General features: G+C 32.8%; 1 protein-coding gene across 1 annotated transcript; it reads left to right on the top strand.

The window, feature by feature from the left end:
- Positions 1-6672: 6672 nt before the first annotated feature.
- Positions 6673-18972, top strand: LOC124356360 (UDP-glucosyltransferase 2-like). The gene is made up of 4 exons (XM_046807545.1): positions 6673-7472; positions 10014-10233; positions 12266-12485; positions 18372-18972. The coding sequence occupies exons 1-4, from the start codon at positions 6765-6767 to the stop codon at positions 18634-18636; spliced, it is 1413 nt and encodes a 470-aa protein (XP_046663501.1). The 5' UTR covers positions 6673-6764; the 3' UTR covers positions 18637-18972.
- The last annotated feature ends 816 nt before the right edge of the window (positions 18973-19788 follow it).

The raw sequence follows: 19788 nt of genomic DNA, 5'->3' as shown, positions 1-19788 counted from the left end.
ATAAACAAAATACAATCTTTGGAAAGACTGACCACTTTTACAAGTAGTGAGGCCAGTGCGAGTACTTAAATTACAAGTATCTTATCTGCGTCCAGATAAAAGTTCAATTGTTTCAGCCGGGCTGCTCTCTGTGGCGTCCACATAAGTCTTATCACTACTATTGATCTAAAACACTACCAACTTAAACTCAGAACTAAATCTAAAACTGAACTAAAATCTTCCTGAAGTACAACTTGTACCTTTTACTCTAAAACAGTTTTATTTATTTACACACAACTACTTTTCCTTTTTATATCATAAAAATAAGTTTATCTGTTGAAAATGAGGTACATGAAATAAAAATAAAACTTGGTTAGCAGTTTAAATAAAATTAAAATAACTTTGTACACAAAAATAATTCAAATAAAAAAAAAAAAAAAATAATAATATAATAGATTACATAACACTACAAACAAACTTAAAATTAATCCTCGTTTATTTACATGGTTTTTGTTATTTTTATTTATTCAGTCTTTATTTGTACAAGTAATTTTATTTGAATAAGAACAAACAATCCTCTATTGTCAGTAAAAATTCTTTTAATTTTCTATAAAAACTTATCGTTAACGGCAATTTTCAACTCATATGGTAATTTATTGAATAGTTTCGGCCCATTGTACATAAAAGACTGCTTTAGGATTGATTGATTGACTTTTGTTAGTCGAAACATTCTCTGGTCTATACTTCTAGTACCGTAATTTAAGTCCGTATTTCCCAAATTACCACTTTTTATTTTCACCACACATTTACCACATATTTAACTTTCACTATTATGATCATTTAAATACACAAGAGTGACAAATAATTATATTAGGGGACATGATGTAAAAACTGTATTAAATCTTGCAATTGATTTTAATTTTGAAAATTTAAGTCCAATATTTTAGAAGAATATTATCAGAGTTTGTATATTTCACCTTTTATGTTAGTTTTCTAATTCCATATTTCAAATTCTTCTTCTTTCATAGTTAATATTCTGCGTTTGCTGAGCCAAGTTACACTGCATCATTCCAGTAAAAAATATATCGGACACTATGCCATGATTATTGAACACAAAAATCCTACCTCATGTCCAATTCTCAAAAATGTTAAGGAAAATACTCTGCCTTACTTATAAGTTTTCAAAGCTATTCTAGTAAATATAGAATCACTTAAGAGCTTTATACGCGTATGTTTAAGAATAGATAATCAATATTCTATAAGTGATTATTTCTTTCAAGAAATCTCTATTTAATTATAGTAAGTGTACCAATATATCGATGTTAAAATCATGCAATATTCTAGACTATATATTAATTCATCACTATTCAAAACACATGAGGTTTATGAGAAAGCATTTCAATAGAATATTTAAATATGTAACCTTAATGAGCAGAGTACTTTTTTTGTCTTTTAATTTAACCAAGATCCACGCAAATTTGTTGTCTAGGCAAGAGAAAATGTTTTACTTAATAAATAAGTTTCTTGAAAATAAAGTATTTCCAGGTCTTCCTATTAAAATATTTTAGATATCTATCAATAAAAGAAATTAGATAATTTATGATTGGTGAGTGATGGAGATATAATGGAAGGATTACAATATTGTATACAAATGTATTAGATTTACTATGGGTTTTTATCATAAGACTATTTAGGTTACAAGCAATTATTTTTAGGTTTTGTGTATCTTATATCTAAACACCTTACTAATGAAGAAGGAAACAAAATGCTATCACTTAACCACTCCTTCTATTTTTAATTGTTTTTATAATAGTCTATATATCTATGAACCATTACAGATATTATAATTTAACTGTAATTACTAAAAGTGGTGCAACTCGTGGATTTGATATTCTTAGTTGTTGCAGGTACGAAGTCATCAAACATTTTCATGGTGAGTTACTGACATAAATTCAAATCATGTGTAGTACAAATTCAAAACCATTTTAAGACATTCGCTTCAATATACTGTTGATACAAACTCAATTTTTAAAATGACAAACTTGTAATTGTTAGGATTACGCTTACATTATCGAATTTTCATTCTTAAAACAATAGATTATTTAAAGTCTATCATTACATAGTTATTTCTCTGGAATTGAGTTTTATTTCTTGCATTATTAGTTTTACAAAAATATTAAAAATAAAAGATTACGCGAATATTTAGAGGACTCTATCACGGCTTAACTTATATGTATGAGGACTTTATTATTTGTTGAAATTATTTGTTGTCCTTATACTATTATAGAGTTCTTGATCTATATTACGCGTCCAGCTTTACTGTTTATAGTTTTACAGATAACTCTGTTATTATTATTAATATATAATAATGTATGTTAAATAGCTTTATTTAAAAAGTTTAATAATTGTGGGCACATAATCGATTTCGACTTGTTTTCAAAGATCAGTTTATAGCACAGTAATATTTCGTGTACATTTAATATGTATTATCATTAATATGATACAACAAATATTAATTGACTGAATATTAGTGAAGGCAATGAGAAATAGCAGAATAAATAGGTATTCTTGTGTTTGGACGGGGCCTTGGGAAAAGCACACTATTATTGTGCGCCGGATGTCAGATTGCTTTGTTTTTGTTGTTGTATTTTCGTTTGGTAATTAATTTAATTGTGAAAAATCTAGTGTCATTTTGTTATGACTGTCGCTGTTATTATCAGTTCATTTATGTTATTATCACGGTTGTTATCCTTATTACTATTTCTTGCTACCTTGGTTATTATTCTTACAAAATTTATATTGTTATTTCTATGGTTGTTATTATTATTTTTACAATATTGTTATTGATATTACTATAATCGCTATTATTATCTAGTTATTACTATTATCATAGCACATTCATATGCACTTAATTATACTCATATACACTTGTAATTTATTTATTTATTTAATTTATTTCCCAACGGCAGCAGCCAATTTACAAATACAAGCATGGATAGTAGATACAGCGGAAAATAAAGTTAATACAAACAAATTAAAAATCTACATAAGTAATAAAATAGGTATCATACAAAGTTTGATAATAAATAATTAGTATTCAAAGATGTAACAAGTAATAAATATCCAAAACATAACAAAAAATAAAAAATTAACAAACAACAATAATTATTCAAGTATGGAGCGAACATAAATAAATTGTGCTAAATAAATTAAAATATAATATATAACATTTAACAAATAACAGTGAAATTAAATAAATACAACATATAATACAATGACCATGCACTTAACACAAATTAAAGCTAACTACTGTAGGTCTTAGTCACTAGTCCCTCACAGAGAGAAGAGAGAAGGCCTGCCGGCGAACCTGGTGAAGTCCATCGAAGAACAGGTCACACCCAGACGCAACCTGATTTCCCAGGCGAATAAACCTTGCGAAAGGACTGTTGAAGTCGAAGTTGGTTGAGTGGTATCTTCGACCCAGCAGATCTCGAGATCTTGTGTTAGCCGGAACTCTGAGGTCGATTTCAGCTAGGAGATCTGGACAGTTCATGCGACCATTCACTATCTTCCAGAGAAAGACAACATCAGCCACGTCACGTCGCAGGGCAAGAGGTGACAAGTTCAGATTGCTGGACAGTTCCTCCACAGGCACATCAAGATAGGCAAAACCCAGCCGGACACCAATCAAGCGAAGAAAACGCCTTTGTAGAGCTTCCAGTCTCGTCCTATTGCCAACAGTGTAAGGCGACCAAACGGGACTTGCATATTCCACAAGCTGTCTCACAAGGGAACAATACAGAGAGCGAAGAGCAGAAGGGTTGTCGATGCCTCTGGAGAATCTTGCTATGAAACCAAGCATCTTGTTTGCTTTGCTACTGATGTGGTCTATATGTCCAGAAAATCCCATGTCGCTGGCAAATATAACGCCTAGGTCTTTTATACACTGGGACCGTGGAATGGATGTACCAGAAATGGAGTATACGTATATGACTGGAGATTTGATTGCTATTATAATGAGATTGTAATGGTATTATTGGAGATTGGATTGTAATGAGATTATTATTATTATTTGAGATTGTAATGGTTGCTATTATTGATTATAGGTATATTGTTGCTTGATAAAGTTATTTTGTCACCATTGATAGTTTTTATAATTACCTTATTCTTAGTTGGATTAATACATGACGCTCATGCGAAATGGAGTATTGCTGTATAAATAAATAAACGATGTACTATTGCACACACCTCTAAGAAGCCTTCTTTTGTCAAAATATAACTAATTTATGTTTCATAGCACTATTTAAATGTAAAGTAAAAGTTACACTACATTGTATCGTGTCTTACCTTGCTGCACCGCTAGCAGTTACCTGCTACTTTGCTCGCAATTCAGTAGGCGTTGCACGTATATGACCACAGCTGGTTTGAGTGAATTATATTTCCGATGCCATATTACTTTACTTTGTTCTTAGTATGTTTTTTCCGTACTTGATTTTGCCTTGTTTCCCGATTAATAAACTATTTATATTAAATGAGAAAAGCCAACTTCTGTCTAAAGTGGGTTTTATATCAGTCCTTAAATACTTCGTAAAAGTTTGATAGTTAAATTGTATTTTAGATTTAACGCTTAATATATAACAAAGACGCACAGTTAAAAGTACATTAACAATGGCACTACACGTTTATTTATTTATAAAATGAAAATTATTGTTAATACATTAGAAAATTTAGAGCTGGAATTGGTACATTAGTTCAAAAGCACAGTCCAGTGAACTTTTATCTGTAGTTCTTGACAACGGCTTCAAAGGAAGTCTTGGGAGTCAGATTCTGACCATCTTCTAAGGAAATTTTCTGAGGTAGATGAATACTTACCTAAAATCACTATTATATAAAACAGCGTGAAAAATAATGGTTATTCCTTAGAGAATGTACTCACTATAAATATAACCTAATTAAAAATAACAAACACTGTTTACACACAACAGTTGATTACATTAGGCATGCTGTTTTAATTAATATTTCATAACCTTAAAACTAAGATCATAAAAGGCCTGTGGAGCGATCCTGGAGGGACTTTCGAAACAGAATAGGCCTATATTTATATCAGTGACCGTAAGCGTGTCCATGTAAATATTCAGTACAATCAGGTATATAGTTTACGTGTAAAAGCGAAACAAACAAACAAAGATACCTTGTATTTGGATTTTAATCCCCCAGAAAAAAAACAGTTTTATAAACAACAAGTATAAGTGTTTTGCGTTTGGATGTATTGTAGCAAAAATTGGCATGAGCGTTCTATATAATACAGTTTTATATAAACAGAGGTTAATTAAAGGTGGATTTATATCACCTTTAGTGAGAAGAGGGTGGAACCAAAGCATTAAATCCGCTATACAAATGTATTATACATACCTTATGGACGGGTGGGTTTCAATAAAAATTAACATTAAATTTTTTATATTGAACAAATAATAGCAAAGTGATTTAGAGTGATAGTGGAAGAGCCCACTAGGGGTAATTGTACTCTAAAATCTGATTGGGAGAAGTGTAACACATATTAGTATGAAAAATCCATGGAATAAATTGGAATAAAATTACCGCGTGAGTGGTTATTATTCTACGAAGGGGAAAGAAAACTTTGAGAAACCGGGGGCTGTATAATTGGAGAGCATAGTTGGTAATAAACATAGATTTGCCAGAGACCGGCAACCGCTACTGGATGCGGATGCTGCAGCTAAAGACCAAGACCTGCAAAACCCGTAATCCATCAGAGGATGCGATCCAGTTGCCACAGAGTATTGCCAGGGGCCGGTAGTTATCAGAGGGCATGTGGTCCTCGAGGCCGAGAGCTACTATAAATCAAAAGCTCCTAAAGGTTAGGAATTCCAAGAGAAAGGATGCTCTTTGAGGATGAGTGCTAGTAAAAGCTAGGACTTACGAGGATCGGATCTTAGAGGCTGAAAAATTTCAAACATCAGGACTTGCCAGAGGTCCTTAAGACAGAATATTCTGAAGTTGATAATCCCTACATCGGTGTTCTATTAAAATAGTATATTGAGAAAAGTTAAAAATCCTCTCCAAGTATATAAAAGCAATAATTTCAGTTTTACATTTTAAATGTCCCTCTATCTGTTGAAAATCATCTTAGTGGTGATGGAGAAGATAAATATTCTGAATGGGGGAAGATACTAAACACAAGTATCCGAGGTCAAAGATATATGTTCTAATTAGTTCTATATGTCTGTTTTAAATCGTACTGGTAATATTTACTAATGTGTGATCAAACATAAAAAGTTTAAAAATAAATACAGAAAGATAATCAGGATGCCCGCTTTAAGGACCATATCCAGCTTGATTTGCTTACATATATTCTCTCCTTCAGCATGAAAATACAGTTTCATACTCATAGACCTTCTCTATGTTTTATTGTAATGTCCGCACATTGCATACATAGGTAAAATAATGTTTCCAAACCTAATGGGAAGATCCATACGTTAGAGTTCATCTTCAAATGAGGAAGGGATCTTATAGATTAATGAGGTTTAGTTTTATCACAAATCAAACCATTACAGTTGCGGTTGCATTATTATTTTACGTACAGCATACATGTTAGTATATATCTGAAGTGCAAATCAAAACATCAGAGTTAAACTTTTACATGGTGTGTTATGTTTCAGCAGATGCGTCTTTCAATATCACTAATAACGCTGATACACCCTCTATTATGTGACGGAGCTCGCATATTGGCATTGTTCCATCTCAACTCTCTCAGCCACTTCTTGGTGATGGAACCTCTACTTTTGGAGCTACATCAGAGAGGGCACCATCTCACCGTCGTTTCCAGCTTTCCCCAGAAGACGCCACTGGAGAACTACACGGATATTGACTTTTCTTCCCAATTCCCACCGCCTACCAGTACCTTCACTTTGGAAACCATAAGAAATAAAATGCCTAATTATTTAAAGACTGTAATATTTTTCATTGAATATCACATAGGTTTGAGTGAAGAAGTATTGAAAAGCCAACGAGTATTGGATCTAGTAGGTGAGAAGTTTGACCTAGTGATAGGAGAGATTTTTGGAGATGACACTCTCACCTACATATCCCACAAGATGAAAGTTCCTTACATCGGATGGGTTACAAGTACCCCCTTACCTTGGATCGCTTTTCACTCTGACATCCCAGATAACCCAGCATATATTCCCAATTTCTTTGTTAGCTTATGCTCAGATATGACGTTATTTCAGCGAATTTATAATGCAGTTTCCCTGTATTACGCAAAGGTGATGTATCATATTTTGTCAGAAATTCCTTCTCAGAAAATAGCGGAGAAAGTGTTTAAAGAAAAGCTGCCTTCCATGAGGGATATAAACCAAAAAACCTCTCTGATTTTGGTTAACAGCCATTTCTCTTTGTCAAAGAGTCGACCTTTCCCACCAAATTATGTAGAGGTCGGGGGAATCCACATCAAGAAACCTAAATCTTTGCCAAAGGTAAGAGTTCCCTAAAATCAGAATATAAAATCACGTATTACTTAAATATACATTCGTATGAGTTAGGACACTCTTTTTAACTTAAGATTCGATGTTTAATATGCGTGATTTTAGTAATAAAATTAACAGGGAACAACAAGCAACGTTAATACGGTAATATCCATTTCTGCTATTTCTAATTTAAGATAGGACTTGATGTTTTAATGTTACATTAATAATCAAATAGTTGCTTGAGTATTAGGAAATTGTGGATTCGTAACAAGAACATTTGTGGTCTATCCTGTCACCTCAGCCAGGAATACATAGTGGTTGAGTACGATAGATGGAATTGTAGTTCACAGAGTGTGAACTTGAGAAGTTACTGCGTTGGAAGTTGAGATCTTCACTCTTAGTTCAAAGACCAATCCACCCAATACAACTGCAATTAGCCATCTCATCATGTATCACTGAGGCAATCAATCTGAGTTTCTTCCCTCACCTTGTGAACACCTTGTAGCATAGTGAGCTTGCGTCTCATCTAATGAGTCTTTCTCTACCGAACGTTTTAAGGGAAAAATCATACAAATTGTTTATTAAATATACATATGAGAAGAGTAGCGCTATTTCTTCCAGTCAGTAGAATAGCATTTTGCCCTCTAATAATACTCGTTCATCAGCGCTGATCTTATTGTCAGATTACACCGAATCAGACTCTAGTATTCGTAGACATGTACTCTGGGGAGGGGAACTTCATGTTTGATTGGTGCTCAAGCATTGATAGCTCACAAGGCTTTCCACGAAAAATAACAATTTAGGTATTTCCTTCACTTTTCAACTTTGCCAGTTCCTAATTAAAACGAATCCAAATGTTCCCTTGCAAAATCCCGGTTAATTAATAAAAAAAAAAAACAGCTCCGTTTAGTGAAACACGTTCAAAGTTGTGATTTGTCTCTTCACACATAGGAACACAGCAGATTGCTGATTTAACTTTATTGCAGCGAGCTTTGCAATCTTTCTTTTTGTGCACAATTCCAGACAGTGTAGACAATTATTCTGGACTTTTGTATATTTAATGTATTTGATTGTTTTTTAGTATGTGTTTGAGTTACTGATCTTCGATCAAAGGCGAATGGAAGAGCTTCACAGGCTAAGAAGTGTGATTCTCACGCCAACTCACAAAACGAGTGTTTGTGATGGTCGTCAAGAAGAAAATCCGTTAATGAATGTCCATAGCAAGACTGTGAACTGAGAACATCCTTCTAATACTTCATATTTCAAGCTTCACTCTAACCAAAAATTATTTTTCACAATATTTGGGGCCAAAGCCAGACGTATAAAAATAATTGATTGTAGGACTGTAGGTCCACGCCTAGTTTGACGAGGGTGGCTGACGTCACTTTTCTGCAGGGTAGGACAGTTAGTCCACGCCGACACCTGTGGACTAACTGTCCTACTTTTCGAAACTGACCTGGCCGTGCATTAGTTTTTCTACCTGCACTTATTCTTTATTTTGGTCAGTGATGCTTCCACTACATTCGCACAGCGTACTGCTAAAGCAGCAAATATTAACAACAGTTTACTCAAGCTATCGCATATGAAGTGGATTACTAATAGGGATTATATCTTAACGAATTCCATATAGCATTATATTACTATCTGATTAATTTGGTTGGCATTGTCCTAATGAATCATAAACACCTACAGTAAGTTTGTATTAGTTATTCCTTATATTGGACCATCGTTTGTATAATACTGTATATACCAGTAGACACTATAATCGTTACAGACATTCTTAAGTTAGAAATGGCGTAACTAACCTGACTTTATTTTATGTATATAATTTCGTTTCATTCTTTTTGCAGCTGTCTTATGTAGTGTACTGAAAATTATTTAGCAGATATAGAGTTTAGATATCAAAACATCCATTCAAATGCTGCAGTGTGAGTACGACGATCCCTTATCAACCCCTCGTCAAAAGAAACCCGTGAGTCGAACAGTGGGTCCCAGGCCGGGACCGTGGACCTACTGTCCACCCCTTAAGAAGTAGGTAAGAAATGCTTCCGGCAGTGACGTGGACCTACAGTCCGTTTACCAAAATAATTTGCCAAAGCCAGTGATTAGATCCTTATCTCTTGGGTGTGAAGCTGATGCAAAAACCGATCTATTAGCTCTTCAATGAGTATCTTGTTATAAGGAATTACCTGATTTCTGCAAACTTTTTATATTGGTCCAGATATAAGAATTTCCTAATTATGGTTCTTTCATTGATTAGCCTACATTAATATTACATTACCATATATTCATCTAGGAAACAAACGGTAATATGGCCAATGTTTAACAGTTCAAGAATATGGAATACTTCATAACTAACAAAATAGTTCAAAGTTAGCAATGTGCCATAAATTATGAAAGTATGGAGTACTAAAATAAAAATAAATATTTTAAAATATGTCATATAAGAGACACTTGTAAAGTATGCAAATTATACCCTGATTTATAAGATCCTAATGTATGTAGGATTTTTATAACCCGCCTGGATTATCTACAACAAACATGTTCCAGGACATCCAAGAATTTCTGGACGGTGCCTATAATGGGGCGGTCCTGTTCAGTTTTGGTTCAATAGTGCGGTTGTCCTCGCTGCCTCCTCCAACGGTCCGGAAGTTCCTTAATGTAATTTCAAACATGCCTCAGAGGTTCATAATGAAGTACGAGGAGGAACTGCCAGATGCACCACCAAACGTCATGTACATGAAATGGTTGCCTCAGAGCGACATTCTTGGTAAGCGACTTGTTTACAAGCGTATCATCTTTACGTAGGCTTTAAGCAGATTAATAATTTGGTTTTAGCATTATGCCACATGATAAAATAAACAATGATGTTTAAATGTGATAAGTATTCGTTCATATTATGGCATGATAACGGCTTTGCTCGCGATTTTCTATAGAGTAACAGGTACATCACAGGCATATCCCTTTTAAAAGGCATAATAAATAATACTGAAAATGAGTGAAAACCATTGGAAGATATTCTAATCCATATTCAGAATAGTAGGAATTTAAGTTTAAAGAGCAATGTTTTGGAGCCCTGAGTCGGAGAGGAAACAGTTTTTATGAGTACCAAAGAAAAACACAAATGTCTCTTCGAAATTCCAAAATATTTGAATGAATAGCTCCCACAGATTTAGTAACACAACTAATGTGGGTTATAGCAGAATAATAATAGTACTGTAGGTATTTTAGCGACAGCAAATATGATTTATATGATAATTTTGAATCGGAGGTAGACGTATAAATACATATTATCACTGTGTTCATTTTTAAGAGGTTCAAAAGGTAAACGTTTTATTTACTCTTCATTATTGTTTATTACGTGAAGAAGCCTTTCTTATCTGAATTAGAAATATACTATCGCCTTGTGCCATGATAAAAAAAACTTTACATACTCGTTCTGAGAAGCCTAATTTAGTAAAAAATTGTTTATTTTCAGTCATTGTAATCTTCTTCCTCTCTGTCATTCCAGCTACCCCAGTAGAGTTTGCATTTTTGCATGTCAAGAAAATATATTAATATGAAAATTATACTTCCTTCAAAAGGCATCTAATTGTATTGATTAATTATTGAATTTACTTCCTTTCCAAGATAATTGTGACGGGATTGTAGCGTTTGCTTTGTGTCCTGATCCAAGAAGTATGTACACGTTTGCTTTGATTGGTTAAAAATGTCTATGTCTGTCAAAAAACGATTGTTTTTGGCTATTATAATATAATTTCCAGTACTGTAGTAGAGTTTGTACTTGTTCCCTTATTAAGAAAGAAAAACAACGTCGGTCTGAAAATTGTACTCTGTCCCTAACAGTCTAGGGCCTGTCGTTGTAATTGACTTCCTGCTAAGGTCATTCCGTGTGCCGTTGTACTGATCAATAATATGTAGGAATATACAGTTCTGAAAAGTCTTTTCGACGAAAAAGCGTCTACTTCCAGCCGTCATAGACTTCCAATCTAAGCTACTGGCGTCTTAGTAGCGTTTGCCTTGTACCGTCAAAGAAATGTAAACATGCGTTGCTCTACTTCGGTGAAAAAGTGACAACATTCGATAATAGTAATTAATAAATACTAGTACTTCTGATCTAAAATATTTCCGGTACCAAAAATTGTTGAGTGAAAATTACAAACGTGTGTCAAATTTCAACTTTCTTGGATAGCGAGAAATTAATCCCTTTAAAAACCTTGTGGGTTTTTATGAATTGTTTTTGTTTTCTATGTAAGCCTTGAGAAATGAAATGTGTTTCAAAATTCATCATTCTACATCATTAAGAAACCAAAAACCCTCAAAAAACATAATTTCTCTGTCTGCGAGGGGGGGGGTGTAAAAATTACTTTTCTTGTGATTATCTGTCTGTGTATCTGTATACAGTATACCTCGAGAATGAAATGAGATAAATTTCGCAAGTAGTTTCAACGAAATCTGTTATGTCACAAGTGGTATGGCATACCTCTACCGTTTTATAGTTTAAGTAATAAATGTAAGTGTACAAGATAAGTTGTAAGGGTTATAAAATAAAACTTTTTATGAAAATTAGTACGTTCATTAGGAATATCAACGCAAGACTACTCTTGGTGTCCTTTTCTAAAAGTAATGCTAGTAAATTAAAATCACATCTGCAAATAATACAGTTATTTTGTAACTTAGTAATTTATTATCGTTACAAAACTCATTTGAATTTTCATTTCGCAGTTATTGCCTGAACATCCTATGAGTAAAACAATCCAGCTTTATCAATCACAGAAAATTTATGTATATATTTTTTTCAGCCCATCCCAATGTTCGCGCCTTCGTCTCCCATGGAGGTCAAGCTAGTACAATGGAGGCCGTATATTTCGCCAAGCCTTTAGTTGCTGTCCCATTCTTCGGCGACCAATACCATAATGCCAATAACGTGGTGTGTAGCGGAGCAGCCATTTTACTGGACATCGACAACTTTTCTCAGGCTGACTTTTTACGTGCTCTAAGTGCAGTTCTGAATGATTCTTGGTAAGTGATTCCGATCGATTTAATCATAAGTTATCGTTATTTCTCAGAACTCTTAAATCGTCGTTATTGTTTGATTTTTCTAGCTCTTGCTCTCTGGCTAGTCAGAAAGTGTCTATGATTCCTAATGATAAAGGCATATTAAATCGAGTTAAAAATTTTGAGATTTTGCATGAATACTTTTCTCTAAACAAGGGAGCGGAGGCTCTGATTTTGGTGATTGTACCTTCAGGAGAAACTAGGATTCAAGCGAAGTGACTAATGAATTATGAATGGTAATACTTAATCTTCATCATTAAAAAAGATTATCTATTTAAATATGCAGTGTTAATGATAGCACTGCTCAATCTATGTGTTTCGTAATTATTAGTTTTATTTACTGATTGATCTTTTAGAAATATATTTTAACGTTTGATTTAAGGTTACGTTCGGTGTCTGGTAGAATTATATCAAAACTAAGTGAATATTGAAGGTTAATTAAAACAGTACTAAAATGGGGATTCATTACACTGTAATTGTACATTTTATTTACATATTTGTTACCACAAATTACATTAGAGATGAATTTTTTAAACTCTTACTTTTTGAATAGCCACGCTTCCTGTTTTTGCATAGTTGATTAATAGAAATGTACTATTGTGTTTTGTGGAAAGGAGAGACCGATAAGCTTTTCATTCTTGCTCTACTCGTTCGTTCTCATGGGCCATTGGCCTGAAAGATAATCTTGCCAAAGAGAGAAACAAAGAGATTTTATAGGATAAGTATAGAGGTTCCGTTACTGATAAAAAGTACTGCACTCACGAAACGGATGTGATCCTGCACTACATCTACCTCAAATCCAAAGCTCTCCCTGACAAATAAATTCAATAATTTTTAATTCAATGTCATTTGAACGCACTAAGAATTTATGTCGTTCTCTGATATAGACTTTTAGATCCTTATTGGGAAAAAGTGTCACTGAAATAAATGTGTAATTTTATAGTGATATTGTTTAAAGCTGTGTTGAATCAGTAAAGTTGTAGCGTGCAAGTTTTGAGTAAAATCAAGTTACAGTAAATGAGAAAAGATAATCATGAACATCACGTTCCTTTACAGAAAAAGTTATCCTCTTAGTCTTAATTTTTCAATTAAAATTTTGTCTCCGAACTTTCTCTAAATTTTGATCAATTTCTATTTTATGCGTTTTACTTAAAAAAAATTAGAAATCATGGTATGTGCTTTTAAAGAGCATATTTTACCTTAGGTTAAGACTGCAAACTCAACTCAGAGATCAAGCTTGGTGATCTCATTCAGTATGGCGACGGCATGACTCTCTGCATTTGTGCATTCAGTATTTTACTGACATGAATTTGAAAACGAACCAATAAAATTAAATTTCATCAGTTTCTGCCTAAGACCGCGGGAATTTGCAAGACAACATGTATTGTTTAAGCATGTATTTGTGGATGATGTCCTTTTAGAACTGGATCCACTAAATTCCTGGGGATTTACATTGATCGAGATCTGACTTGGGTCGATCATGTTGATAATATATGTACCAGAGTTGAATCTGGCATATTTGCTTTGCGAAGTCTACAAAATACCCCGAAGTCTTCCGCACTTCCTCACATATCCGCACTTTGTGAATGGATTAAGGGAGAGGGGCTGTGCGAGCACTGGTAGAATGCTTTTACAAGCCCCCAAAGAGGCCTGACAAAATTCTTTGCAAGAATTATTGCAAAGAAGAATTTTTGAGAGTCCTGTAGGGACTGTTTTAGGGAGTTAAGTTAGCTGAAGTTGCCCTGTCTTTATGTTTGATATGATATTCTATTGTTAATCGAAGTTCACTTTGGTTAAGGGCAAGACTTTCATCAGCAACATCAGGACAACTATAGAGTTCATATCCATAGACTGATGGTATCTCAGCATTTACCGCATGAGGTCGGAGTCAGTTTAATAAACAAGCTTCTTGGAAGTGTAAGAAATGCAAACAAACAAAATGAATTCAAAACTCGTTTCAAATTCCTATTGGCGAGTATTGCGTTTATGATCAGTCGCTGGGATAAATACAAATACCTGAAATTAGCAAAAGTTTCACACAGTGTGAGTTAGTGTGAATGAGTGAAATGTAAGTCTGACTGTGTATGAATGTGTAGATTATTTGCTGTTTGAGTATTCATATATTGACGACTGCTAAAGAATGTGATATATTTTGTCTAAAACAATAAACAGATTATTATTATACTTCCCATTAGTATTAATGCATTAATGGGAAGAGTGGCTTGAAGAGTGGTCATTTGTCTGCCGCAAACTTGTCGATTTTAAGTAACAACAGGTTAGTCTTATGTGCCTTGATTTTCAATTGTCGAGGCGCTCAACTAGCTCCACCATAACCACTTAATTAGGAAAATTCCAGCTTTTGAATTTTAAACTGGATAAGCTTTATTCACATTTAGAGTACAATTTTATTGAGTGTATTGTGAAAATTTTGTGCCAGTCGAGCACTGTACAAAGTATCAATTTGAGCTCTCTTTTGTCCTCAATGTATGTTAAGGACACAATAAACTTTATTGTCCTGCAATATTCAGCTTTAGGTTTATGATATGTAAACCTCTGTAACTATTGAGGAAACTATTTAGTTTTGTACTCAGTTATTAATTATACTGTAGTAGGTTCTTTGCACTATCTACAGTCAGAGTACAGCACATACAAAATCTCTCAGCCCATGAAGGTTTTCATTACCTTCTTCGTAAGGAAGAAGAAAAATTCCACTTCATCTTGAAGTATCATTTTCAAGGAAAATAAACATTCTGTCAGTTTAAAATCTAATAAAAAAACTTAGGACGATTAAGAACTTTTGTATTAATCCTGACAATACCAGCAAGGTATTGAGAAATGCTTCTAATTGACAGTTTCTTTAAGCTAAGTAAAGTCTAAAGAGCAAAGTAAGAGATGACCTAATTTCAAGTGCTCGCTTCTCGATAACAGATATTTAAATTGATATGCAAACGGTTAATCTAGGACTCGCTAAAATCTTATATCAGATTATGTATCATCACTTTTAATTGTAATTTAAAAGGGCTGGTATCTTCAAATAATTGAATTGATGTGCCTCAAAATCGACTTTTAATGCATTATCTGATTTATTTACCATTTAAAACTTTTAATATGAGAAATACATTATCTTAGTCTAATAAAATATTAAAGACTATATGTTACTTGCTAATTCATATTTTAATCAGTAGTGATGGTATTGGTTAAATGCAGTATGTATTAATACGATAATTTATTTTTCTCTCAATGCTAAAATGGACACAATTTTTTGTCAGATCTGTAAGATTTGAGTTCTTGGAACCGTTGGTTTTGTCTCATCCAGTATTTAAATGCATTAATTTGAATGTTTGTAACTCAGGATTAAATTAATATTTCTTCACACATTTTCAGCTTACTCAATTTCATAACAGGACGTATCTAGTTGTTACTATAAGTGTAAAACGTATTGATAGCATATTTCCGTTTTTTTTAGCAGTGTATTGTTATTTCTTATAAAAAATTATGCCTAACTACACGATGGCATTCAAAATTCGAAGTTACTCCCAAACCACAACTTTACGTATAGAAGCATGATTTGGAATTTACATAAACAATTCAGAGCACATTATTATAGCTCCCAGAAGGACCTTTGGTATTTGTACGTTATATATATATATATATATATATATATATATATATATATATATATATATATATATATATAAAACCTTTTTACCAAAATTTATATGTATATTCAGTAGGTCTGAGAATCGGCTACTATCTATTTTTCATACCCCTAAGTATTCAGGGTGGTTCACCAATTAAATTTTGAATATCACAATTTTAAAAGCGCCTGCATATTGGAAAATGCAAATACGAGACAGTTACGTTTGTTATATAGCCAATTACTATTTGAAGGTGCGAAGTTAACATGTATATTTGTGTTTAAAATAAATTACCTATGCTTGGAATGAAAGCTTGAATTTTAGACCACTTTATAAAAAGTACATATACGTGTACCTTGCGTATTTTTCAATTTTGTTGTTTTTCACAGAACACCTCAGCCTACAAATTATTTATTAAACGTTACTTGAATTATCGTGTGTCTGTAAAATTAACTTGATTGTTTTCAACCATATACTATTCAAACAAGTGCGCTGAAATTTAACATTGTGATACATTTATGGTCCCTGGGATGAATATATGGATATTCTTATTTCTAAAATCCCTCCGGGCTACACCCCACTGGTCATTAAAGTAGCAACATAATCCATTAAAACTCTGAAATATTAAGTAACAGAGCATTTCTAATGTTATCAACTGTTCTGTGTAAAAAATGGTTTATTATTTTAAATTCGTTTACACTTATAGTGAGTTAACATAATTTTAACGTCGTTTTATATTTCATCGATTATGTAAGTACAATTCAATTTTACAAAATATCCTAAAACATTAGATGGTCAGAATTCTTGAAGACTCCCTTTGAAGCAGTCGACAAGAACTATGCTAGATGAAAATTCGCTGGACTGTGGTTTTAAAATAATGTACTAATTCCAGCTCTAAATGTTCTAAAATATTAACAATGTTTTTCAGTTAAAGAGGAACAAACGGGTAGAGTCCTTGTTAACGTGCTTTTAGCTGTGCATTTTAATCAAATATTAAGTATTAGATCTAAAAGATAATGTTACTAAATAACAAAGTAAATTAGAATAGCCATACATATACATAACTTTTAATGTATTTTCTTGATCGTGGCCACAAGGTAAACTCAACATTGGCGTCGAAAATAAAATTCACTAAAAGAGGTCGTACATGTGCAACGCCTACTAAATTGTAAAGGAACGGGTAACTGCTAGAAGTGCAGATATAAGAGACAATGTAGTCTGACACTTACTTTATATTCAAACACTGTTATTAGACCTAAATTATTTGTCTTTTTACAAAAGTGGGGTTATCAGAGCTGAGTATATATATATATATATATATATATATATATATATATATATATATATATATATATATATATTATTAACTTATTATTATTATTTGGATCAGAAAAGAGGCAAAATCAGTAATGGAGAAAACACTAATATAAAAGTAAATTACAATGACAATAAATAAACCGGTTTAAAATTTTCTTCTTGATCTTGGGAAGAAGGGAAAATCAACATTAGTGTAAAAATATAATTCACACGAACCAGAAGTCTTCATATAGGTTTGCACCGTAGTTTGTAGAAAAGCATCCGTGTAGAAGTATTGCTTTTCACACAGGTAATTGTATGTGGCATGCTCTCGAGTGGGCAAACCATTCAGTTTGTTTGTGTTAGCTGAAGATTGGCTACCAAAAAATATTGTAGACTCAGTTGCGTTAAGGGATTGATATTGTAATTAGTAATTTATATCATATTTATAATATATATATATATATATATATATATATATATATATCAGATTTATACAGGGTTATTCTTGGCTCTAAGGAAAATGTCATAATGTGTTTTTATTATTTGTGCCTTTTTATTGTACAGCATTTTACTGGAAAAAGTACATGTCCGGCCATAATACATAATTTTTAACTTGCCGGACGAACTCACTAGACCACAAAGCTCTCTTTAATCAAATGTGTTTTATTTTGCTGATTCTATCTTAAATACATATGTTATCTAAATAAAAAAAAACATTTCATAATAATAAATGTGTTTGTTACAAGTTGATCGGACACAAGGAACAAACAAGGGAACAACATTCCATAATCAATAATCATAATACATGTTGGATCATAATGTACACTTCGTGATGAATATTAAATGCATTATATAAACAGTTTATTTAAATTAAGAATTAAAAGTGTTTAATTTTAAATAATTTTGTTTCAAGGTACATAGAAAACATGAAGAGATTGTCACATCAGTTTCGGGACCGGCCGATGACAGCGCTGCAGACGGCAGTGTACTGGACAGAGTACGTCATCAGACATCAGGGAGCACCACACTTGCGGCCAGCCTCTGTCAATGTGCCGCTGTACCAGTACTTGTTACTTGACGTCATCGCCGTTCTTGCCGTTTGGTTGGCCTCTTTGTTTCTCGTATTGTACTGGCTAATAAGACTTACCTTTTATATGAGAACACCAATTAGCCGATAGGTCTTTATAATCTTCACAATCTACTTATGTGTACGGTGGATTAAGGGAAGCATAAACATTGTGCATAAACTAAATTTTAAAGCCAATTTAAACATATATGTTATCACAGCTTTTCAGGTTACCAACTACCTTGCTAATGGGTATTCCCTGATAAAACTGATAATGTGTTTTAGATATGGTGAGATAATTGTTATGAACCGTTCCATGTTCTTTGGTATGAATTTTAAAACTTATAATAATTATTATTTATTATTAGTTGAGGTAGAATAATAATAGTAAAACATACAATGATGAGTCTTGATAGTAAATTTGTTATACTATAGCCGAAGAGAAAATTACTAGAGGGTTCTCATTGAAGGTACCTATACAATTTTACAAATTCTTTTGTACATAGGTAAACATAATTTCAAATCTAAGTCTTCTATTAATATTATTCTCATTATTGTTATTAGTACGTTCCTAATCATTGTGAAAATAATATTACCTATATTTTGAATGGACTTTTATTATTTTCTAAATTTATGTATCAGGTAATAGCCTATATTGACAATTTTGACCTCAGTTTGAATTGTAACACAAAAAATTAAATATTCGTTCTTGATATAATTAGTCCGTGGTTAACTTATCCCACTCGCGGGTCCCACTAGACGGCTTTGGACAAAAACTTTTATGCAGCTAAGACCTGAGCTGATTTGAGACGTAGACCTGAGTCAGCTCTCATGTAGTGAATTTTCTTATGTGATGGACAAATGTGGTACAGTTATACTTTTTCCCATATTGTCTCGATGGCTGTTCTTTGCGCATTATTTCACGAGGAGTTGTATTTCACGAGTCTGGGGTTTGCTTTAGAAAACCAATAACTGTTGTCATAACACAATTTATTTGAACGTCAATCTCTTTTAAATGGGCGACACGGGAGTGCAATTCTTTGGAGATAATAGAAATAAGTTAGATTCGCACCTGTCCATTGGCTCACCATTTTATACAAATACTGTAAGATATTGGTTCTGACTTAAACTGCTATTTCTTTACGTGGCTTTTAAGAGAGGTTAATCAAGTGTTACTCCTAACTACTGTGGGTTGTCAAACTGACTTAAAGGAACATTATTGAAAGTTACTTTTAATTTGTAGCCAGCCGTTTTATTATTCTTT

Source organism: Homalodisca vitripennis, chromosome 2 (genome assembly GCF_021130785.1).
Source record: "Homalodisca vitripennis isolate AUS2020 chromosome 2, UT_GWSS_2.1, whole genome shotgun sequence".
Lineage (NCBI taxonomy): Eukaryota > Metazoa > Arthropoda > Insecta > Hemiptera > Cicadellidae > Homalodisca > Homalodisca vitripennis.
Note: the sequence above shows the minus strand (reverse complement) of the source record. Positions and strands in the feature narration are given on the sequence as shown.